This window comes from Suncus etruscus, chromosome 9, assembly GCF_024139225.1.
Source record: "Suncus etruscus isolate mSunEtr1 chromosome 9, mSunEtr1.pri.cur, whole genome shotgun sequence".
NCBI lineage: Eukaryota > Metazoa > Chordata > Mammalia > Eulipotyphla > Soricidae > Suncus > Suncus etruscus.
The window spans coordinates 51,480,538-51,504,981 of record NC_064856.1 but is presented as its reverse complement, the minus strand read 5'-3'; the positions used below and the strand labels follow the sequence as shown (position 1 = coordinate 51,504,981).

At 47.1% G+C, this 24,444-nt stretch overlaps 1 protein-coding gene across 1 annotated transcript in view; it reads right to left on the bottom strand.

The window, feature by feature from the left end:
• Window positions 1-22,555, bottom strand: part of CLPB (caseinolytic mitochondrial matrix peptidase chaperone subunit B) — a 143,065-nt gene extending 120,510 nt beyond the window's left edge. Inside the window, exons 1-2 of the mRNA XM_049780501.1 lie at window positions 22,092-22,555; window positions 18,323-18,374 (exon numbers count right to left, since the gene is read on the bottom strand). Coding sequence (XP_049636458.1) covers window positions 18,323-18,374; window positions 22,092-22,500 — 461 coding nt within the window. The 5' untranslated portion in view covers window positions 22,501-22,555. The remainder of the gene's footprint in view (window positions 1-18,322; window positions 18,375-22,091) is intronic.
• Between the last annotated feature and the right edge of the window lie 1,889 nt (window positions 22,556-24,444).

The window sequence follows — 24,444 nt, the reverse complement described above, 5'->3', positions numbered from 1 at the left end:
GCAGCTTCCACAAACTGGGTTGTGAGGGCGAAGAGACGAATCCTATATAACCCGTGCTCAAAGGAGCTCCCAGTCTGAAGTGAAGTGGAGAAGTGGGGTAAGTAAAGAGACAAATAACTTCTTGTAGATCTTTCACATCAGCATGCTGGTCCGCTGTGGAGGTAAAGGTGCCTCACACCCTACTAGAGCAAATTGGTGCAGCCTCTATGAAAATATTGGAAAGATCTCCCAAATTGAAATATAAATTTGCAACATGATCCAGCAATTCCTCTCCCAAGAATCTATCTCTCTATCCTAAGAAGACAAAAATCACAAGTTAAAAAATATGCATGTTGGGGTCAGAGAGATAGTAGAAGGGCATTTGCCTTGCATGCAGCCAACACAGGAGGGACCTGGTTAGATTCCAGGCATACCATATGGTCCTCCAACCTGCCAGGGCGATTTCTGAGTGCAGAGCCAAGAGTAACCCCTGAGCACAGCTAAATGTGGCCCCCAAACCAATCAATCAATAAAGTTTAAAAAAATATGCTTGTACTCCTATATGCATGCTTCACTGGAGTACTGCTGACATCAGCTAAGATCTGGAAACACTCAGCAACAGATGAATCAAGACAACTGTGGAAACTAGAGAACTAAAAGAGGTTTTAGAGTCTGAAGTTAAAGGATAAGACTATGTAATTGCAGAAAAGCAAAAAAACAAAAACAAAAAAAAACAAAAAAACAAAAACAAAAAACAACACAAAACAAAAACTTTTATCGATCTACCAAAAGCTCCAAACTGACCGGTCGGTCAGGGCTGTCTCTTTCAGGAGATGAACCTGCCCAAGGTCACAAGCCAGTTTATATAGGGAGGGGATAATTGGGTGAAAATACTCTGATCAGTTCTACTTTCTACAGCCTCTCCTTTGGAAGAGCTTCTTCCAGCTCAGGTGATAAAGGTCTCAGCTGTTCCTTCTTCATGGCTGTCTCCATCTTATCACCACTTTCCATAGTCACATGGCATTACAGTGCTTTAAAGTGAGAGCAGAGCTAGGAGTATCCCCTGAGCACTGTGTGGCCCAAAATTAAAAAAAAAAGAAAGAAAAGAAGAAGGAAGAAGGAAGAAGAAGAAGAAGAGGAAGAGGAAGAGGAAGAGGAAGAAGAAGAAAGAAGAAAGAAGGAAGAAGAAGAAGAAGAAGAAGAAGAAGAAGAAGAAGAAGAAGAAGAAGAAGAAGAAGAAGAAGAAGAAGAAGAAGAAGAAGAAGAAGAGTCTAGGATGGGTTGGAAATGAGGAGTCATTGCCAATAGAATTGGGGGTAGGGGATTGGAGAAAGATGATGAAAATCAGAAAGTACTCAATGATTGCTTAATCCTAAAAATAGTCTGAAAGCCAGTGAGAGACTCTAAGAGGGTGAATCTTATATGTGAACTATATCTCAATGGAAAAAGGAAAGAATGAATAAAAGAACCAATCAAAGTTTGTCCTGTTAGTTTCCTTGACCTTCCAGAAGCAGAGACTACCCCATAGCAAAAAATGTTCAACTGAGGGCTGAATGTCAACCATCAGAAAACCAGAGGAGGTAGGGCAGGAGGAAGTGAGCCAGAGACAAAAGCTTGGGTCCTCTTTGACCTATGTGATTCCCAAACTGGGAAGAATTCCTCCCGGCCATTTAGAAGGACTTTGAACCCCTGGGAATTCCAGGCCTTCCTCCATTGTCCGCATTTTATATCCTGTCCCTGCTCACTTTCCTTTGCAAAGCCTTCCCGGGGGTCCTGGGTGCTATCCCTCTGAAATGAAAGGCCATTGAGATGGAAGCCTAGTCTCAGCCGCAGAGAAGATTCTTATGCAGCCAGCGGCCTCCCAGTCACATAAATGGAGACTCCTGGTCAGACAGCCCAGCTGCTGCCGAGGGTTGTGGGCTCTTGCTGGGCAGCCTCCGGGGTCCCTTTAACTAATCAATCAAGTAGCTAAACTCTATTTGTGTTGTGTTGAGCCTCTCAAGGGCCACCTAGCCTTGTGTGAGATGATATGGGGATGGAATGCAGAGAGGGATGCCTTCCACGGGTTCGGCAGGGACTGCTGGGTGTGGAAACAGACATGCAGAAGCTGAGGAAGCAAAACTAGTGGCTACCTTATGGTTCAGACATCCAGGCTGTGGAAATCCTGACCAGAAAGCTGAACACAGGGGCAGGAAGTTAGCTCCCCTGGTTGTGCAAATCTCTCCACCTGCAACTGCTTCTGGGGCAGCCCAGGAGGTCCCCAGGCATCACAGGATTGAGCAGCATGGCATTCTTGGGCTCTAACACAAGTGTGTGCCTGGCCAACTGAGTGCTGGGGGAATGGAGTGGCCCAGGCAGATACAGCTAAGCATACACTGGGAACAGCGAGGGATCCAGGATAAAGCGGAAAGCCAGGCGAGGTTGGCAGGAGTGAAGAGGCCAGTGGCAACAAATGGGGGTGTGAGAGAGTGGAGAAGAAAGACAGGTAAGGGGCCTGCATCTCACTGTTTATCTTCAGGAAACTGGTGAGCTCCCACTGAAACAGTTCTACATTAACTTATCGATTGATTTATGGGTTTTGGGCCATCCCCAAGAATGCTCCTGGTGGTGCTCTGGTGCTCTGAGATGTAGGAATAGAACCTGGATTGTTACCAGTCTGAAATGGTTGTCCCTTTACCTAGCAAATGTCCTGAGCTGTGAGAATGGAGCAATTGTACAGTGAGTGGGTAGGGCTCTTGCCTTGCACACTGCAGACCCAGACCCACGCATTCCATACAGTGCTGAGGTCTCCAAGAGTGATTCCAGAGTGCAGAGCCAGGAGTAAATCCTGAGCACCACTAGATATGGCCCCAAAACCAAAGAAATAAAAGTTCCTGAGCTACAAGGATGGCTGTGAGCAAACTACATCACCCCAGCTTCAGGCCTCAAGGTCTCCTCACCTGTAAAACAAGGGAGGGGTGGCCACCTCAAAGTGTGTGACTTCAGGCCAATCTAAATTCCCATTTCACCCTCTGGAAGATGAGATATTTATTTACTGGACTACTTATCTACAGTTATGAGGATTTAGGGACAAAGCCACCCATAACACCTGCCTACAAAAAATATTTTTTTAAAAAAACACCAGCCTTCATTATATTTAATAGCATTGCTAAAATATTATTTTATCGGGGCCACATCTGGCAGTGCTTGGGGACCTTTGGTCATTCCTGGTATTGCTCAGGGTCCATCAAGGCCACACCTAGAGGTGCCAGAGATCTACCTCAGCAAAAAAAAATTTTTTTAATTAAAAAATAAAACTAGAGGCCAGAGAGATAGCACAGCAGTAGGGCATTTGCCTTGCACACAGACAATTCAGGACGGATGGTGGTTTGAATCCCGGCATCCCATATTGTCCCAGAAGCCTGCCAGGAGCGACTTCTGAGCACAGAGCCAGGAGTAACCCTTGAGTGCTGCCAGGTGTGACCCCAAAACAAAACAAAGCGCGCGCGCACACACACACACACACACACACACACACACACACACACACACACACACACACACACACACAGAGAGAGACAGACAGACAGACAGACAGACAGACAGACTGACAGACAGATAGACAGACAGACAGAGAGAACAAATAAAGGGAGGTAAATCTAAAATAATTAAATTTAAATGATTTTAGATTTATTTACCTGTGTTCATTAGTCTTTAGGGAAGTACCTGAGCCTGCTAGGAGAGATTTCTGAGCACAGAGCCATGAGTAACCCCTGAGCGCTGCCGGTTGTGGCCAAAAAAAGAAAAAAGAAAAGAAAAAAAAAGAAAAGAAAAGAAGGAAGGAAGGAGGAAGGAAGGAAGGAGGAAGGAAGGAAGGAAGGAAGGAAGGAAGGAAGGAAGGAAGGAAGGAAGGAAGGAAGGAAGGAAGGAAGGAAGGAAGGAAGGAAGGAAGAAGGAAGAAAGAAAGAAAGAAAGAAAGAAAGAAAGAAAGAAAGAAAGAAAGAAAGAAAGAAAGAAAGAAAGAAAGAAAGAAAGAAAGAAAGAAACAGATTTAAGGCTGAAAAGATGACTCAAAGGGTTGTAGCACATACTATGTATGTCTGCAGGGTTCCCCAAGTACCACCAGGAGGAACTCCTAAATATCTTGCTGGAAGTAGCCTCTGAGAACTGTAGTGTGTGGCCCCAAAACCAAATTAAGAAAAAAAATTTTTTTTCAAGAAAAATGTAGAGGGCAAAAAATATCCAGGGTCTGAGAGTGTAGGAAAAGGCAAAGGCACATGCCTGGCATGCAGCTGACCCTAGCTCATTTCCTGGCACCACATAGGGTCTCCCAAGAACTAAAATCAATGACCCAGAGCACTGAGCCAAATCACTCAGTAGCACTAGAAGCAGCCCACAAAATGTTTTTTTTTTTTCTCTTTTTTTTTTTTTTTTTTTTTTTTTTTTTTGGTTTTTGGGCCACACCCGGTGACGCTCAGGGGTTACTCCTGGCTATGCGCTCAGAAGTTGCTCCTGGCTTGGGGGACCATATGGGACACCGGGGGATCGAACCGCGGTCCGTCCAAGGCTAGCGCAGGGAAGGCAGGCACCTTACCTTTAGCGCCACCGCCCGGCCCCACAAAATGTTTTAAAATATCCAGAAAACCTGTCCATTTCCTGAACCTACTCAAGGTGGGTAAAAATCCTTATGCCATTAAGACATTCTATAGTAACACCCATTGAGCACCCAGCATATATGAGACACTACTCTGACACTGATTTTTCTCACTGACTTTTCTGATTTAATAGGTCAATCAGCACTCCCTTTGCAGATGGAAATTCTTAAACTAGAGAGGCTAAGAAATGCTCCTAAGGACCAGAAGGTGACAAATGGAATAGAGGAGGCCTGAACCTTGTGGTCAGATGCAAATTCCCAGGCATGCACAATATGGCAACCCAGACAGAAATATTGAGGGGTAAGGTAGAGAAGCCTTCACTGCATGGGAGGCCTAGAGCCTGAACCCTGTTGGACCAAGGCCTTGGAATTCACAAGTGAGATTTTCTTTTTTGGGTTCTTTAATTTGTTTGTTTTTGCCACTCATGATGGTACTCAGGAATTACACCTGGCTCTGCACTCAAAAATTGCTCCCAGCAGTCTCGGGAGACCATATGGGATGCATAGGATTGAATCTCGAATCGTCTTGGTTCAGCAGCATGCAAGGTGCACGCCCTACTGCTGTGCTATCACTCCAGCCCCACAGTGAGATTTTCTAAGAGTTCAGAAGGACAGGTACAAAATGGCTGGGAAGCACCAGCTAAAGCAAACAACGTAATTCTTCAGAAGTCTTTTCACTGTCTCACATTTGCCATGGGTCAAGCTTCCACAGGAAGTCCTCAGGAAAGCCCCTGTCCACTTGCCCCTCACCTTGGACCTCAGGGCAGCTGCCTCTGAAAAGCATTCCCTGCTCAGAGGAAACCTATCTGGTCCTAGAGCTTCTTGGTTCCCCTCCCAGCCTGTTTCCTTCCTGTTACCCCCCCCACACACACACACCCTACCCCATGCTACTGGTTGGTCTCCTAGTCCTGTGCTACATTTATACAACTTTCACCTGTGTCACCCTTGGAATATCCTGGGGACCCACAGGGAGAGGGGCAGATGGCCCCAGACTGAGAAGTGCTGCCCTGCACTTTTCCTGTGCAACATCTGTCATAGGCATCAGTGCCCATCTGCTCACTTAACATCTGTCTAGGCTTTAAGTGGCTGAGTTCTGTCTGTCCTTATTTGTGCTGAGCCATCCTACCTGGCCTAGCAGGGACTGGGACAGCCTCTGTGGAATATCAGCCCTCTATTCACCAGACTGTAAACATTAACAGGGCTAGGGATATGGCTTGAAGGGCCTAGAGGGCTTATTTGGCACACGACAGCCCCCAAGTTTGATCCCTGGCACCACAAGTTCATCCAAGTATGCCTGGGAGGAATAATGCAGGTGTGTTTGGCTCCAAAAGCAACAAAATAAAAATTACTAACATGTGCCTAACTCATTACCACTTACAAAGCATTCATATACTAGTCAGTATTTGGTAACTGATCACACAAAGAGCAATGAACAAATGACCCGCCACCTCCCAGATTCGGTGCTGATGGAAAGTTAAGCTCACAGAAGGGTGTCAGTGCTGGCAGAGGTAGATGGGGTGCTCCTGGGGGTAGGAGAAGGCTACCTGGAAAATGTAAAACTGAGATCCAAAGGATGAATAATTTTCCAGAAAACAAGAGCTCACCTACCTGCTCTTCCCTTGAGCTCCTAGGAAGATCAACAAACAGACAGGTCCCTTGGGGACATTTCCTAGTTACTGGTGAGGTGAAAGGACAGGTCGAACTAGTGGCTCAATCCCTAAAGGACCAAGGACTGGTCTCCTTCCCACAGAATCTCCCTCTGTCCTCTGCTCATGAGCTTGGCCAACTTGCCCAACGCTGTGGACCCTCTGGGCAGTCCAACAACTATTTGCACAACTTACCGGCCCATGATGTTGAAAAAAAAAAAAAACAAAAAACAAAACTAAGCCAATCTTCCTCACTGACTTATACCACCAGGGAGCGAGCAAAACTCTGCCAAACCCTCAGCCATTCTGCTGCTGCTTGCTCAAGGCTTAAACAAGCCCTCAAGTTTCTGAACCTTTCAAAAGGGACTCAGTTTTCTCTGCATGACTTAACACTAGGAACTGTATTTTCAAGTTCTCAGAGGCAACAAAATGCAACTGTATTTAAATGTTCTGGGTGAGAGGGGAGCCAGCGGAACAGAAGGATAATACAACAGGTAGTGCATTTGCCTTGCATGCGGCAAACCTGGGTTTGTTCCCTTACACCCATATGGTTCCCTGAGACTACCAAGAGTGATCCCTGAGTGCAGAGCCAAAAATAAACCCTAAGCTTTGGTGGGTGTGGTCCAAAATAAAAATGAATAAAAATAAAAGTTCTCAGGAATCTGAAAGAGTGTAAAGCTGCTAGGACGCTTGCTTTGCATGCAAACAAATGAGGTTCAATCCCCCATGACCCATATAGTCCTCCAAGCAATGCCAAGAATGTTCACGGAATAGTCAGGAAGACTATAGCAGGTGTAATATTGACAAAAACAAAAAAGAGGGGCCAGAGTGATAGCACAGTGAATAGGGCATTTTTCTTGCATGTGGCTGACCTGGGACCAACTGGGTTCAATCCATGGCACCTCGTATGGTCCCCCGAGTCTCCCATGAGCAATTTCTAAGCACAGAGCAAGGATTAACTAACCAGGTATGGCCCCAAAACAAACAAAAAAATTAGAAATTAAGATCCTAATGGGATATTCTAGATCAGGGTCAGAGAGCCAGTGGATAACTGTAAAACAGAGAACAACCCTTTCCTCTAAAAAAAAAAATCCTCTGGGGCCGGGTAGGTGGCGCTGGAGGTAAGGTGTCTGCCTTGCAAGCGCTAGCCAAGGAAGGACCGCGGTTCGATCCCCCGGCGTCCCATATGGTCCCCCCCAAGCCAGGGGCGATTTCTGAGCACATAGCCAGGAGTAACCCCTGAGCGTCAAACGGGTGTGGCCCAAAAGCCAAAAAAAAAAAAAAAAATCCTCTATTTTTTTTTGTACAGTATTGGGTTGCTTTCTGACATTCTAGTATTCAAAAGTCTAGGTTATAGTCTAGTATTCAAACACCAGCAAGAACTTACCGAATTCTTCTGAGTGTCCAACTACAACTGTAATAATCACATTATAGATCTTGACCTTTGCTCCAGGTTAAAGCTTTATCTTTCCTCTACTACAAACCAGGAGGATATTTCTGTATTCCCTGGTTAGGAGAACTGGATGTTTTGGTTGCTCTGATGCCATCATTATTATCTTCCCTACCCACCAAAATGATACAACAATCGATAAACAGACAGCCTCTCTGAGGCGCTGAGACAGCCAAATGTATTTACCAGCCAGGATTTCTGCAAATTAGATCAGCCCGGATCAATGTGCAGAACATTTACCTATGCTGCAGCTAAGCACATTCTGGACACCTTCATCCTGGCACATGGACAGCAAGTGCCTCGAGCCCCAAGCTAGGGCATCCAGGGACAAGAACCCAACCAAACGTCGATGCAAAGTTAGATTAAATGCACTTAACCCTCAGCAAAAACCAACCCTTACATCTTTCCTGGATTGCAAACCAAATCAGACTCTTCCAAAAGCAGCAGTTAGTAAACAAAAGCAGGAAAAAAGTTTAAGCTGAAAGTCCTTTACTTTCTTTAAAAAAATATCTATCTATCTATCCATCTATCTATCTATCTATCTATCTATCTATCTATCTATCTATCATCTATCTATCTATAACCAGAAATCAAAGAGAGACATCCACACAATCTCTAAATTGATCCCTGAGATTTTTTTTGGAAAGGTAGTAAGGTGACGGAAAGAAACAAAGACATACACTGTGAACAACTCATTGGCATGTTCAATTCAGCCTGTTCAAAACTAAACTCAATCTTTGCCCCAATCCATGAGGCTGAGGCCCCTTTCCGCACCTTTATCTCAGAGAATAATACTAGTTTCCAAGCAACTTGCCAGAAAACATAAATTTATTCTTAATACCTTGCACTCAATGTATGGGCTAATTGGGACAGTGTGTTTCTATCCATTTTGATCATTTCATTCAACATTTATTTGAATACCTACCCTATGCTGATATTGCTTTAACTATCAGCAAGTCTTGTCTGGTGGATGTCTTCCATTTCTACTACTGAGACTTTGTTGTCTGAGTCCAAGTCAGCACCCTCTCCTGAAGAAAAGATCAGTCACTTTCAACTACACTTCCATAGTCTTCCATTGGTTTTTCCTTCAAGGAGAAACCAGAGTGCTCTTTTTGTCTTAAACTAAGGATCTTGGGTAAAGAAAGTCAGTACAAAGAGCTGGAGCAATAGCACAGCAGTAGGGTGTTTGCCTTGCATGCAGTTTGATCCCCGGCATCCCATATGGTTCCCCGAGCCTGCCAGGAGCGACTTCTGAGCACAGAGCCAGGAGTAACCCCTGAGCGATGCCAGGTATGGCCCCCAAACAAACAAAACCAACAAAAACGTCAGTATAATAAGTAGCTAAGGTGCTTGATAACCCCAGTTCAATCCATGACACTATATGCAGTGCCCTGAGCAATACTAGGAGTGATTCCTGAGCACAGAGCCAACCGTAAGCACAGAGCCAGGAGTAAGTAATATTAGATGTTACCCAAATATAAAAATAATAAAAGTTAAGTTATGGATCTAGGTTGGGGTAAAGCACATGCCTTGCATGTGAGGCCCTGGGTTCAATCTCCCAGTTCAGCAAAAATAGAAATTACTGATCTAAACATGAGATAATAGACTAGAGAAACTGTTTAGCAGCTAGGGTGCTAGCATTGCATGTAGCCAATGGGTTTTATTCTGGAGCCTAGTGAGGTGTGATCCCTAAGCCTAAGGCCAGGAGTAAGTGCTAAGCACAGTTGGGTATGGCCCAAAATCAAAATAAAACCAAAAAAAGCACCTTTAGGGGCCAGAACAATAGTACAGTGGTAGGGTGCTTACCTTGCATGCAGCCAACCCAGGACAGACCCCAGTTCGATTCCTGGTATCTCATATGGTCCCCTGAGCCTGCTATAAGTGACTTCTAAGCGCAGAGCTAAGAATAACCCCTGAGCACTGCCGGGTGTGACCTAAAACCAAAACCAAAAAATAAAAAAAAAAGCACCTTTGGGGCAAGAATAGTAAGTGGTTAGGGCACTTGTCTTGCATGTGGCCAACCTGAGTTGGATCCCTGGCACCCCATATGGTTCCCAAACCCATAAAGATTGATCCCTTGGCAGTACCAGGAAAGTCCCAAAGACAAATAAACACAGGGTCAGAAGGAGGGAGGTCTTAAGTACATGCTGCTTGTGGATTGTCTACAACCAAGATTATAAATAGAAATACATCATAAGCACATTAATTATAATACATAGATCAATCTAAGTCATGTCACCAGGCCTGTCATTGTAAGCCTTCCACTTCCAGACACACACATACACACATGCCATTCCTCCCCATGCCAACCTCCCCCACACCTGACTTGAAATTCTTCAGTGATCACCCACTGTTCTTAAGATCAGAAGCAAAATAACAAACATTTCCCCAGATCTGGGTAGCTTCACTCAGACTGACTCTCAAAGCAGTCAGCATTGCCTGCTCTCACTCCTCACACCCTTTCTGCACTCAGGGCCTCCCACATGGCTTCCCCAGAATGAAATGTTCTTCCTTTCTTTGCAGCCTTCTGATTCCCTTCATTCTCACTTACAGGGGGGAAATTCTTTGCTGAGACACGGCCTTGACATCCTCTCTGCCCCCTACTCAAAAATAAGATGCCCCCAAGCACCTAGTAGGTCATCTACCTAGTAAAGTTTGATGAGCTACAATTCACAAACCCACTCACTAAGCATGTACAATTCAATTGTCTTTAGTATATTCAGAGCTGTGCCACTCTAACTCCAGGCAGAAGGTTTTAATCATTCCCCAAATAAACTATTAATAGTCATTTCCTTCCCCCTTCCCCAATCTCTGAATCCCTGGAAATCAATCATTCTACTTTCCATCTCTAAGGATCCATCCATTCTGGGCATTCCAGATAAACTGAATCAAACAATGGGGTCTTTTGTCTATGACTTCTTTCTCTTCGTATAGAACTTTCAAGGTTCATCCATGTTATAGACTGTATAGCAATACATCTACTGGTGAATAATAGGCACCGGATGACAAGAGCTTATTTTCAGTCCCCTGTGCATCTGTTAATGGAGGCTGACGGTTGCTTTTCTTTTTGAATATTATGATGGGCTTCTCTGAACATTCATATATGAGTACACATGTTCTCTCCCTTCTCTGGGGTACATATCCAGGAGCAGATTTATTGGGCCACCAACAACTTTATGCTTAATATTCTGAGGAACTATCAACTGTTTTCTAACCAGTTATACCATTCCACATTCCTATCAGCTTCTGCAATTATCTTTCTGATCATAGCCACCCTAACAGTGCAAAGTGCTACCTCATCTAGGTCTAGGCTAGTCTTTCTCTAAAGACCAACACTGCTGAGCATTTTGGCACATGCAATTGGCCATATGAATGTCTTTGAAAAGTCTCTACAGAACCGTTGTCTGTTTTAGAACAAAGGCTATCTTTACGTTTATTTATATACATATGTGCCAGAAAAATAATATAGTGAGCAAAGTGCTTGCCTTGCATGTGTCTAATCCAGATTTGATCCTTGGTACCCTATATGGTCCCTGAACCCTGCCAGGAGTGATCCTTAAGTGAGAGCTAGGAGTAAGCCCTGAACAGTGTAGGTATGACCCAAATACAGAATTTTGTTTTCTACAGTCTCAGGGGTCCTCAAACTTTTTAAACAAGGGGCCAGTTCACTGTCCCTCAGACCATTGGAGGATCTGACTATAGTAAAAACAAAACTTATGGGGCCTGGAGAGATAGCACAGCGGTGTTTGCCTTGCAAGCAGCCGATCCAGGACCTAAGGTGGTTGGTTCGAATCCCGGTGTCCCATATGGTCCCCTGTGCCTGCCAGGAGCTATTTCTGAGTAGACAGCCAGGAGTAACCCTGAGCAACGCCGGGTGTGGCCCAAAAACAAACAAAAAAAACCAAAACTTATGAACGAATTCTTATGCACACTGCATATATCTTATTTTGCAATGAAGAAACAAAATAGATACAAATACAATATGTGGCTTGCAGGCCATAGTTTGAGGACCACTGGATAATCTCTTCTCACTTGTGACTTAAAAGAAGTCTCTTCCATACCATCTGATAGTCTTTTCACTCACATGATGGTGTCATGCTGTAAATGCATTAACTTCTAATTTTGATGAAATCCAATGAATACATTTCCTCTGGTTTCTTGTGCTTCTCATGCCATATTCAAAAGGCTCTGTCAAAGCCAACATCATAAAGAAATAATGCTAGAAGCTGAGGAGATAGACCAGGGATTACCAACCTGGGTAGATCCCCAGCACCACATGGCCTATTGAGCATCACCAGTTGTGGCCTTGTCCTTGGGGGTCCCTGCACCACAGGGCCCAAGCAGCACCTGAGCTTCAGGTCCTAGCACTAATCCACTTGTCTGGTTGGTCTATCATTGCTTAAAGTAGTCTCTGGGCCCCCTTGAGCACTGTTTGGGAGCCTCCTCTCCAAATAACAATAATTCTTTCGTTGTTTTTTTTTGTTTTGTTTTGTTTTTGGTCACACCCAGCAGCACTCAGGGACTACTCCTGGCTCTGTGCTCAGAAATTGCTTCTGGCAGGCTTGGGAGGACCATATGGGATGCCGGGATTTGAACCACCGTCTGTCCTGGACTGGCTGCTTGCAAGGCAAACAAACACCCTACCGCTGTGCTATCTCTCTAGCCTCAATCATTTTTTATTTTCTTTTTAAGAGTTCTAGTTTTAACTTTTGCATTTATATCTAGATAAAGTTTTGAGTTCATTTCTGTGAACTGACATGTGGCTGACATGAAGCAGGGTTTCCAATAACATGTTTTGCTTATGGAAATGCTTTGCATAGCTTGTTGGAAAACCAAACTGTTCTTTATTTTGAAACACACGATTAGATTCATCATGTCATATGACTTCCAGTTAGACTGTAACTACTAAGAGGACGGGGCTACGCAATGCTGTTCATGTAGCAGCGCCAAGGCCTGGCTCCAAGCACCCCTCAGATGCTGGGGGGGCTATAGCAATAATCTCATGAAAAACACACTTCCCTCTGCAATGAGCTGGGGCTCTCTCTCCTACTTGGTTCTCATAGGAGTTGAAGGCCTGATGTGGCACATTTTGATTCTTCACTGATGACTTGCCCGCCCTGGAATGGGGTAGGGGAGCCCCCCAATATCAAGAACTCTATCTTCATTATGTCGCCACCAACACAAAATCAGCTCAAGCCAAGATTAGAGGGAAACATAGGGACAAAAGGCAGTAGGGAGCTTACTCTCTCTGGCCCTCAGGTCAGTGAAGAGCTCCTACAGCCCTGCCCGCACTGAGCTGCCCCATTTTCCCCCAGTTGCAGGAAAAGCATCAATCAGGCCGGGTCAGGGGAGCCCCTGACCCAAGCACAGGATGAGTGTGCAAGTATTTGTGAGAAAAACAGATGAAATTGGAGCATGAGAGCAAGCCTGAGACTGATGCCATCAGCCCTGACCATGCGTGTCTGAGCATGTGTTGAGGGGCGCCCTGGAAGAAGGGAAAGTGGGATCGGTGGGTGTATCTTTCACCCAAGTTAAAAAAAAAAACAACTGGAGAAAATACTGGAAGAAATGCAATCTCCACAGCAGAAACAGGGCCCCTTTCTCCCAGCCCCTACAGCTTCCTGGACAGCCCAGCCTGAACAGATGGGTTGCGAGTCTGCCTGGTGACCCAGGTTCAGGGTGATGGATTCCTGAGCTCAAAAATCCAGTTTGCGGTGGGGTTCCCTGGTCATTCAGTTAATGGGTTGGGGAGGGGCCTAGGGCCAGCTGTCGTTCCCAAAAGAGCCAGAGCAGAACATTCTAGCAAGAGTTAAGGAGCCTTGGGATTGGAACACTAGTACAGTGGATAGGGTGCTTGCCCTGCACAAGGCCAACCCAGGCTTGATATCCAGCATCTCATATTGTCCCCCAAGCACCACCAGGAGTGATACCTGAGTGAAGCTAGTAACCTTTGAGCATTGCCAGGTGTGGTCCAAAAACAAAAACAAAAACAAACAAACAAAAAAACAATTAAGGAGTCTTGGGAGAGAGAGGGAAGAAGAAGGGTGCTAAAGGGAGTGTGGCAGATGATTCGGGCTCTCTGCTTCAGCTGGATAGAACATTCTCCAAGCTTTATCATACTAAAAAATAGAAGAGATGGGGGAGCCAGGGAGGAGAAAGAGTACAAAAGGTTGGGTATTTGCTCTGCCCAGGGCAGACCCTGGTTCAATCCTGGCATCCCATATGGTCCCTGGAGCCCTGTCGGGAGTGACGAGTGTAGAGCCCACAGTAAGTCCTAGCTCAGTTGGCTATGGCTCGAAACCTCCAAATTAAAATAGTGCAGCGAGTGGCACGAGCACCCTTATAGCTCATTAGCATGGCATCAAGCAAATCACCAGCCGCCACTGTGAGAGGAGGGCCCAGAGGAGCAGCCTAAAGGCTTCAGGGAAGAACTACTGAGTCCTGATCAGGTGAGGACCAAATCTCCCCTTCTTACTCCCCTTTCACCTGCACCCCCAAGGACTCCAACTCTGCTGGCAAAGGCTCCCTCATTCCTCCAACACCCTCCCAGAAGGAACACACAGGGGAAAGCACAGAGTGTTGTGTATTAGGGCCCAAATAAGTTCCCCCAAGGGTCCAAGCAATGTGTAAGAGGCCAACAAGGTCTGAGTGCTGGTAAAGTGGGGTGGGGAGGCTGGAGCCCCAGAACCATGAGAAAAAGAGGTCTTGGCTCTTCCCTGGGCTCTGGAAAGGAGTGAGGTTGAGGCAGGAAAGAAGGGAGCCAGACATTCTTATTAGCCAGGTCTGAGTTTTATTCCAAACACTCACATCACTGACCATACGGTTCACAAGCGTGCTGACCCAAGCCATGCAGAAGTGATGCAAACATCATTTGAAAGTTAAGTGGAGGATGGGCACAGAGGGTGTTCAGGAGGGTCCAGGCAAGTGAGCAATGCAGGGACAATTGTGTAGGTCTGCAACCCTCTCCTAGTGATGGCACCCTGCTGACCTAGTTTTCTTTTTGACTTTCCTCTCCCAAGGCATTTAAGCTGTTCTCACCTGAATTTCCCTCAATATTCCTGTAGGCCCATTTGGGCATCCATTCTCTAAACCACAGAGGTTGAATAAAGGCTCACCACAGGAATTCAACTTCGTCACCTAGCAAGTAAGGGTTCCCCAGCCCACTCTTAGGTCCAGCTTTGAAGTAAAACTTATTATTATTTTTTTTTTTTTTCCGGCAGGGAGATCACATCCAGCGGTACTGAGATCACTCCTGGCAGGTTTGTGGGAATATATGGGGTGTTGGGTGAGTATGTACAAGGCAACACTCTACCCACTGTACTATGGACTCCAGCCCCCAAGAACTGATTTTTATCACGTGACATGGCTATTAATCTTTGAGTCTTAGGTGTCCTCCTTTCCCCCATTACTGGTACCCAGATCAAGTGCCCCTTTCAGTGATTTGAAGAAGCTGTTGGGGGGGGGGGGGGTGGCAGGAAGGGTGTCTGAGTTCAGGCTTTTAGCCTTCCTGAATTCAGCTCACCTCACAGGGGCTATGGGGAGGAAGAGGAGGAGGCAGGAGAACCAGGATCTAAAGTCAGTGATCATGTCAGACTTCAGCCATGCCAGCAAGAACAAATGCTGAGCGGAACACAAAAATTCAAGTACTTCCTAAATTTTGGGGGTGGACACTTAAATGCTATCAGAAAATAAAGTGCATCAGAAAGAGCTGTGATGGGGGCCAGAGAAATAGCACAGCAGTAGGGCATTGCCTTGCACACAGACGGATAGTGGTTGGAATCCTGGCATCCCATATGGTCCCCTGAACCTGCCAAGGGTGATTTCTGAGTGGAGGGACAGGAATAATCCCTGAACGCTGCCGGGTGTGACCCAAAAACCAAAAACAATAAAATAAAATAAAATAAAAAGGAAAGCCCCCAGCCATCCTTGTCTTTTTCCCCTGACTCCAGGCCTTTCCTGGGTGCCAGCTCAGATGGCCAGAAGTGGGTCCAGGTGGACTCTTAGTGGTCCTCAGGCTTCCCCCCTCCCTCCATACTCCAGGAGGGAGGTGCATGGGGAAGAGGACGGGCAGACATCTGGCTTCCGGTTTCCTCCTTGATTCTGGAGACCAGCTCTTGCCAGGTATAGGGTTTGGGGAGGCCCCATACCGGAGCCCTTTTCCCTAGTCTGGGGAGTGCTGGGAAGCTTGGCAGGCCCCCAGCCGTCCTTGTCTTTTTTCCCCTGACTCCAGGCCTTTCCTGGGTGCCAGCTCAGATGGCCAGAGTGGGTTCAGGTGGACTCTTAGTGGTCCTCAGGCTTCCCCCCTCCCTCCATACTCCAGGGGGGAGGTGCATGGGGAGGAGGGCAGGCAGACATCTGGCTTCCGCTTCCTCTTTGATTCTGGAGACCAGCTCTTGCTAGGTATAGGGTTTGGGGAGGCCCCATACCGGAGCCCTTCTCCCTAGTCTGGGGAGTGCTGGGAGGCTTGGCAGGCCCCCAGTCGTCCCCCCTTTTTCTCCCTTGGACTTCAGGCCTTCCCTGGGTGCCGGTCTAGGTGAACTCTATGGGGTCAACAGGCTTTCCCCCTACCTCTCCCTACACTATGCGCTTTGGGAGGGGGGCAGGCCATTCTAGCACTGGTTTATGTTGGGACAGTCACTGGAAATTTTTTCTCCTTGTTTTCCTATTGATAGTATTGTACGCATATATTTTATATATCCATAATATCCATCTTGTATTGTGACCTTGATACTGCCCTACAAATCTTGTTTCTAATATTTTACTGCCTCAGTCCCAACCCTTATTTCCCCCACCCCATCTTCCCATGTAGGTGCGGCTCATGACATGAAGCTCACCACATAGAGTGATAAGTGCGGTTAGAGAAATAACTACACTGAAAACAATCATAACAATGTGAATGAATGAGGGAAAAAGAAAGCCTGTCTCGAGTACAGGTGTGGGTGGGGTGTGGAGTAGGTAGATCCGGGAAATTGGTGGTGGGAATCCTGCACTGGTGAAGGGGGGTGTTCTTTACATGATTGTAATCATACATACGGTATTTAAATAAAGATAATTTATAAAAAAAATAAAAAGGAAATAACTGTGATGGTTCAGCATTTGGGGGCGCAGTGGGGATGGGCAAATACGGCTTCCCCTTGGATTTACTCTACCTGCTGCAGCACTTCACTGACCCTGAGCAATTGCCAACCCAAGACTCAGGGTCTGCTAAGTCCTACAAGGACTGGAACCACCAGCTCCCTCTGGTGCACTGCAGCAGTGGGGGCGAGGTGCATCGTTTGTGGGGGAAGGAAGGAAGACGCAGCTTGCAGTTATGAATGGCTCTTATAGCAGTGAGCTGACATCTGTACTTGGTTTTTAAGATGCATCATCACATGTTTATTAAACCATTGCTCCATCATATTTATTTGGTTGCAAAACAACTCCAAGCCCATACTTCCAAAAGTGGTTTATTAAAAACTAAGCCTTGAACATTAATACTCAAAAGCACCCTTGAGAATCAATAATAATGCTGCAGATAAAATGAAAGGGAATCAAAGCAGTAAGTCTTGGTGGGGGGCTGTGTGCCTGCCTTTCAACACCTCACATGTTCTAGCAGCTAGATAGGGATGAGAGGAGAGCACCAAATGTATTCGACTACATCCCCACAAACTCCTACACCCCCTGTATCATCCAACTTCCGGTTTAAAGTGTGAACCTGGGGGCCAGAGGCAGCACAGCAGTTAAGTTGGTACCTTGCATGTAGCTGACCCAAGTCTGATCATCAGCTCCATGCATTCCCCGAGCACAGGAAGATATGGTTCTGGAGGCCACCAAGCATGTCCAGAGTGGCTAGGGTGATCCTCAGCACCCCAGGGCCCATGCAGCAACACATCCTAGGCCCTTACATTGAAGTGCCTGCCTGGTGGACTAAGAATTGCCAGGAGGCCCAACCCCCTGACTCGAGCGCTACCCAGCCCTACAAAAATTCTAGTGCTTGTAGTGGCAGAAGAGGAAATGTCTTAGAGCTACTGAGGTCTACACAACAGCCTATAAGGGCTTCAATTAGGCCCCATGGGAGCCCTGGCTCACTGAAGACAAACTCTATGCCTGACCAACAGCCCAGACTGATGCCCTCTGCCCAACCTGAGCATCCCACATGGACCCACTGTGTTCCATACATTATACTGTACCCTGGGGAGAATCCAAACAACCCCGCCCAAACACCAACCTGAAACCCACCTGCCAGCACTAGAAGGAATTCAAGGGACTTGAGGGCAAAGGCAATGCCACAGCCCTGGAGCCTGGAGGAAGAAGTCTTCCCTAGTTCCCTCCAATTACCCCTGCATGGTGGCTCAGCAAAGGCATGGGCCTAGCTCCATAGACAACCAGAATCAAGTGCAAGATTCCCTAAAAACTCACAGGACTTAGGGTCTCCATGCCACACCCTTGGAAAACCACTCCGCAGAGGGCTCTGAGAGAAGGAATAGACTCTTCACCTGCAAGGAGTGAAGAGCTCTGGATTCAAGGACTATACTGAGGTGGGAAGAGGCTTATGACCAGAGGAAAGCACTCACCCTACTCAGCCCTCTACGGCTCTGAGAGCACTGTCTGGGAAGGTGGGGGGCCCACACTCACCTCTCCACTTCTTGAACATTGTTGGCACGAGCAGCTTCCACCAGGGCTGAATCTAAAGAGAGAGGGGGGCACTAGTCAGAACCCCACCTGGGACCACCCACTGGGTTTTCTGTGAGCCAACAGGACAGCAGGGTGCAGGTGCCTCAGAAACATGGTCCAGGGACTGGAGCTGTGACGCAAGCGGTAAGGCATCTGCCTTGCCCGCACTAGCCTAGGACAGACCACGGTTCCCCTGGGGTCCCACATGGTCCCCCCAAGCCAGGAGTGACTTCTGAGTGCATAGCCAGGAGTAACCCCTGAGCGTCACCGGGTGTGGCCCAAAAACCAACAACAACAACAAAAAAAACATGGTCCTGGGGCCGGAGCAGTGGCACAAGTGGTAGGGCATTTGCTTTGCACACACTAATCTAGGAATGACCACGGTTCAATTCCCCAGTGTCCCATATGGTCCCCCAAGCCAGGAGCAATTTCTGAGTGCATAGCCAGGAGTAACCCCTGAGCGTCACTGGGTGTGGCCCAAAATGCAGAAAGAAAGAAAAGAAAGAAGAAAGAAAAGAAAGAAAGAAAGAAAAGAAAGAAAGAAAGAAAGAAGAAAGAGAGAAAGAAAGAAAGAAAGAAAAGAAAGAAAGAAGAAAGAAAGAAAAGAAAGAAGAAAGAAGGAAAGAAAGAGGGAGGGAGAGAGAGGAAAGGAAGAAGGAAGGAAGGAAGGAAGGAAGAAAGAAAGAAAGAAAGAAAGAAAGAAGAAAGAAAGAGAAAGAGTAAGAAAGAAAGAAAGAAAGAAAAGAAAAGAAAGAGAAAGAAAGAAACAAACAAACAAACAAACAAACAAACATGGTCCTACACTGGACACAGGAGTCAAGATGGGGAAACCCAAAGTCCCTAGCCCAGCCCACAGAGCAGCCCTTGAACTCTTCTTCCACATCTTCTGATCCCTGAGCCCATGCTCAAAGTATAGTGCTCATAGCTCCTCTTACATGGGCGAGTTAGGGAAATCCTGGCTCAAAGCAAATCCTCCCTTCACTCCCTATCAAACCCCATCTCTAGTTTCTGTAACTATTAAGGTCATATGCTCATCTCACCTTCTCTCCATCATTCGTTTCTAGGACTAGTTATGAATCTTTTTATTTTTTTTTATTTTGGGGGGGGGGTCACAACCCAGCAGCGCTCAGGGGTTACTTCTGGCTCTATGCTCAGAAATCGCTTCTGTTCAGGCTTGGGGTACCATATGGGATGCTGGGATTCGAACCACCATTCTCCTGCGTCTAAGGCAAATGCCTTACCGCTGTGCTATATCTCTGACCCCTAGTTATGAATCTTGAGGTGGGAGATCACAGGCCCAGCTGGAAGTGCAGGATCTGGAGGGACAGTGGGGAATGGACTCTCTGAGGGGCCAGCTTGGAAAGAGGCCAACACACACCATCTCCTTCTTGCCACCTTCCCTGTAGAGTGGAGGCAATGATAGTGGCCTAGGCAGTCTTAAAAGGACATCGAATTAAAATGATGCTTGGAAAAAAAAAAACCCAATGCCAAGCCCCGGGAAGGACGACCCAGAGCGGAAGGTTGCAACTCCCAGGAATCAACCACAGCGCTCAATAGGGCCTGGTCGTGCGGCATGGGCTGTTGGCGCCACCTTGTGGCTACAAAGAAAAACAGCAAGGTGCGTGAAAATTCCAAAGTAACAGCTAGGGTCAAGTGTTTTTTAAGTGCAGTATCAGGAGTCCATGGAGCCCTCCTTGTTAACAGGCGCTGAACCCCATTGCTGGGCACCAAAAAGACTCCTAACTAGACTGGCTCCCACGCTGCCGGAGAGAGACTAATAACCTGGAGTCACAGGTTCAGTGACCTAATGATCCCTCTGCAAAGTAGTAGCAGTGCAGTTGGGTAAGAGAGTTGGGTCTACCCACATCTGGGCCTCTGGGCTCGTCCCACCTCTGCTGTTTACCTCCTACAGCAAGTACCACCCAGCAATGTGAGCCTCAGTTTTCTCATCAATCCCACAAGGATAAGTAACTGATTTGCACTTGTCCTGGGCTTCAGTCCACTCTGTGCCTTGCACGCTCTATGAAGATCATTCTGAAATCAGAGTCCCTGCTCCCCTCCCTCTGCAGAAAAGGAGCAGCTCAGGAAAGCTCATGGTAGGCATGAGGATAAAAACCAGTCCAGACCTCCTGGTTTCAGGAATGTACTGCCACAGAATGACCTTACTCTCAGCAAGGCAACCAGCAAATTAGTCATAGTTCGGCATATTATCTATTCTGATAAACAGACCCTGGTCTCCCTCCATGGCGGTGCACAGGACACAAAGTTCAGACTGAAACGTCTAAGGCAAAATCTGAGCTAGCTCACCTTCAATACATCTACGAACTGGCCTCAGGACAGCCCCTGCACCAAATCTTCCTGAGCTTCCACACTGTCTTCTGTAAGAATTTAAGACTCTGTTTGACAGCCAGGCCTTACCTCAGTTGCTCTCTCCTCTCTTCAAAGACCCCTCACCCTCCAGCCAGGTCCACCATCCTGGTGGTCCTTGCCTACTCACCGTAATCAGGCCACCCCATACAGAGAAGTCTAACTCCTGTCCTCCACTGCAACTGTTATCTGATCAAGCAAGAGATCTATGCTTACTCCCAGTCAGGGCCCAAAGAATCACACCCGCAAATACTGCAAATCTAAAGGTGTCCATAAGAGTCTCTTGATTTCAATCTGATTGTGAGATGAAAGGACCATAAGCTATAGATAAAAGCAAATCCCAGAGCCGGAGAGAGAGCACAGCAGTAGTGTTTGCCTTGCACGTGGCTGACTCGGGACGAACCCGGAATTCGAAATCCAACATCCCATATGGTCCCCCAAGCCTGCTGGGAGCGATTTCTGAGTGCAGAGCCAGGAGTAACCCCTGAGCGCCGCAGGGTGTGGAACCCCCAAAACAAACTAAAAGCAAATCCTAGAGGCGCCCACTTGCAGACCAAGGACCTTAGAGTTGCTCACCTACTGGATAAGTAAAGCAATCCCTTTCCACATCACATTCTCTTACTTGGGAGTCCTGCCAGCTGTCCTGTGCAAGGCCTCAGAATTGGCTGCCACAGGCTCCATGAACACTACCCAACCTCAGACCAACAGAGTAGGTCAGAACTAGGTCTCAGCCTGCTCCAGGTGCCCAGGGGTGTTCCCAATCTAGGTCAGCACACTCCCTTGGGGCAGCTTTGAGTCTCCGAGGATCTATCTTTCTTCTGCCAACTACACCACATGGCAACATCACCTCAGGTCTGAAACCAGATCTTCAAAAACCTTGGAAATCAGATAGCCTCAGACCCTGAAGTAGGAGTCTAAACTCAAGTCCTGCCATGGGACCGTTTAGAAAAGTCACTCTTCACTGTGTAATGGGAAACCTAAGGCCAAGAGGGGGAAAAGGGTGTGTGTGGTGGCACTGCTGGCATGGCTCTTTCCTTACCTTCTCACACCACTCGCCAAGATGAAGCAACTTTCTCTAAACCATCTAGGGGTTTCCCCTTAACACACTACGGTTTCCTAGAGACCTCTCAGATAGGAACTGGATGCCAACATTAGGGCATAAAATGCTCCCATTGTACAGATGGACGAGGGGGGCACATCTAAAGGGAAATACACAATTTAGAGGCCCTGCACTCTCCAGGACAACCAGAGATAGGCTCCTGACTGATGATTTCTGAAAGCCTGCAGGATCGGGGCTCTGCTATCACCCTCCTAAGACACGAGGTCAGGGCAACACCCCCACCCAGACAACCCCGATAATCACCCTTGTTGGACGGGCTCTTGCTGTAACAGTGAGCCACTAGCGCAGTGGCTAGGGCCCATACTCCCAGGCCGGCTCTGTTGGGGACCCCACTCCAGTCCTGTCCGGGGAGTGTTTCTTGCAGACTAGGAAGGTGTTTCCGTGTGGCAGCTGCAAGGCACTGGATCTCTACGCTTCCTGCCTGGGTCCCCGCGGTTACTGACTCTCCTCCTCGGGTGAGCAAGGCGGTAGATGGTCCATGGCATCCCTCCTCCACAGCTGCCCTCCTGGTGCATTGAGCCTCCCCAAGGTCCCCGGTGGATATACGCCGGCCGGAGACCCCTCCATGGCTCCGGGGCGATGAGGATCTAAGCAGCTGGAGAAGAAACCTGGACGCCGGCGTTGTTCTCTTCAACACCAGAGACCCCAGCATCGTGACAGCTGATTAAGCAAGCCCTGGTGCCGGCCCCAGTGCTGGCCACGTCCAACATGGCTGCCGCGGCGCGTTCGATGACGCAAGCAGGGGGCGGAGCGACGCAAGGTCTCACGGGAGTGGTAGTTTCCCAGCCTTAGAGATTGCAGAAAGGGGAATTAAACTGAACTACAACTCCCAGAATGCTGTGCAAACGAGTCATAAAGGCTGCCGACCTCCAGGAGCCCGGAGCATGTTGGGAAATGGAGTTCATTGCGGGAGGCGTGGCTCGGAGCAAAAGGTCGAAGTGGGCGTGGCGATCAGAAACTAGTTCGAAGCCTGAAGTCTTTGAGAGCTTTTTATGCAAGCAACATGCAGGCGTGGATGTAGTTTAGCCATAGAGCTCTCTTGCCTTGCTTTTTATGAGGTCAGAATAGTTCCCTCCTCCACCAAAGTTCTCTCCTCCACCAAAAAGAAAGAGGGAGTGGAGCTTTGCCTTGCACTCTGCTGACCTGGGATGGGTCCCCGGGATCCTTTGGTCCCCGAGCCTGCCAGAAGAGATTTCTGAGTGCAGAGCCAGGAGTAACCCCTGACAGCCGCTGTGTGGCGCCCAAAAACCAAAGGGGAAAAAAGAAAGAAAGAAAGGAAGAAGGGAGGGAGGGAGGGAGGAAGGGAGGGAAGGAGGGAGGAAGGGAGGGAGGAAGGAAGGAGGGAGGGAGGGAGGGAGGGAGGAGGAAGGAAGGAAGGAAGGAAGGAAGGAAGGAAGGAAGGAAGGAAGGAAGGAAGGAAGGAAGGAAGGAAGGAAGGAAGGAAGGAAGGAAAATTGCCGGGCCGGAGAGATAGCATGGAGGTAAGGCATTTGCCTTGCATGCAGAAGGACGGTGGTTCGAATCCTGGCATCCCACATGGTCCCCTGAGCCTACCAGGAGCGATTTCTGAGCACAGACCAGGAGTAACCCCTGAGTACTGCTGGATGTGACCCAAAAACCAAGAAAAAGAAAGAAAGAAAGAAAGAAAGAAAGAAAGAAAGAAAGAAAGAAAGAAAGAAAGAGAGATAGAGAGAGAGAGAGAGAGAGAAAGAAAAAAAGAAAGAAAGAAAAGAAAGAAAAGAAAGAAAGAAAGAAAGAAAGAAAAGAAAAAGAAGAAAGAAAAAAGAAAGAAAAGAAGAAAGAAAGAAAGAAAGAAAGAAAGAAAGGGGAGAGAGAAGGAAGGAAGGAAGGAAGAAGAAAGAAGAAAGAGAGAGAGAGAGAGAGAGAAAGAAAGAAAGAAAGAAAGAAAGAAGAAAGAAAAGAAAGAAAGAAAGAAAGAAAGAAAGAAAAGAAAGAAAGAAAGAAGAAAAAAAAGAAAGAAAGAAGAAAGAAAGAAAGAAAGAAAGAAAGAAAGAAAGAAAGAAAGAAAGAAAGAAAGAAAGAAAAAGGAAACCCTACACTAGGGTAGAGAACAAATACTATGTATGGAGGGACCCAGTAATCCAATCACCAGATCACACCCTAGGGTGGAGAACAAATACTGAGTAGGGTAGGATTCAATAATCCAACACCTACTGCAGGATTCCAGTGTAAGGCTGAAGTCTCCCTCCACTTTATACCTCTTTAACAAAAGTGGATGAGAAAGTATTTCTTTTCATTTTGTTGTTGTTGTTGTTTGTTGGGCTAGCTCTGCATTCCAGGTTCGTCCTGATGGTGCTTAGAGGAGCATATGGGCTGCTGGAGGCCAAAAAATCATAGGTCAGCTGCATTCAAGAAAAATGTATTATTTGTCAGCACATTTCTTCATTATGTTTCAAACATTTGGGCAATTAAAATGAGGGAAATTATTATCTTCTGGAGTCCAGCTCTAACAAAGCCTAGGTCATCCAGGTAATCAGACTCCACTCAGATCAATCCTTTCATCCTCCAGACACTCCATGGTGCTCATTTTTTTGCTTATGCCCATATCTCTAATCTTTGGGGGGGGGGGTTGGGT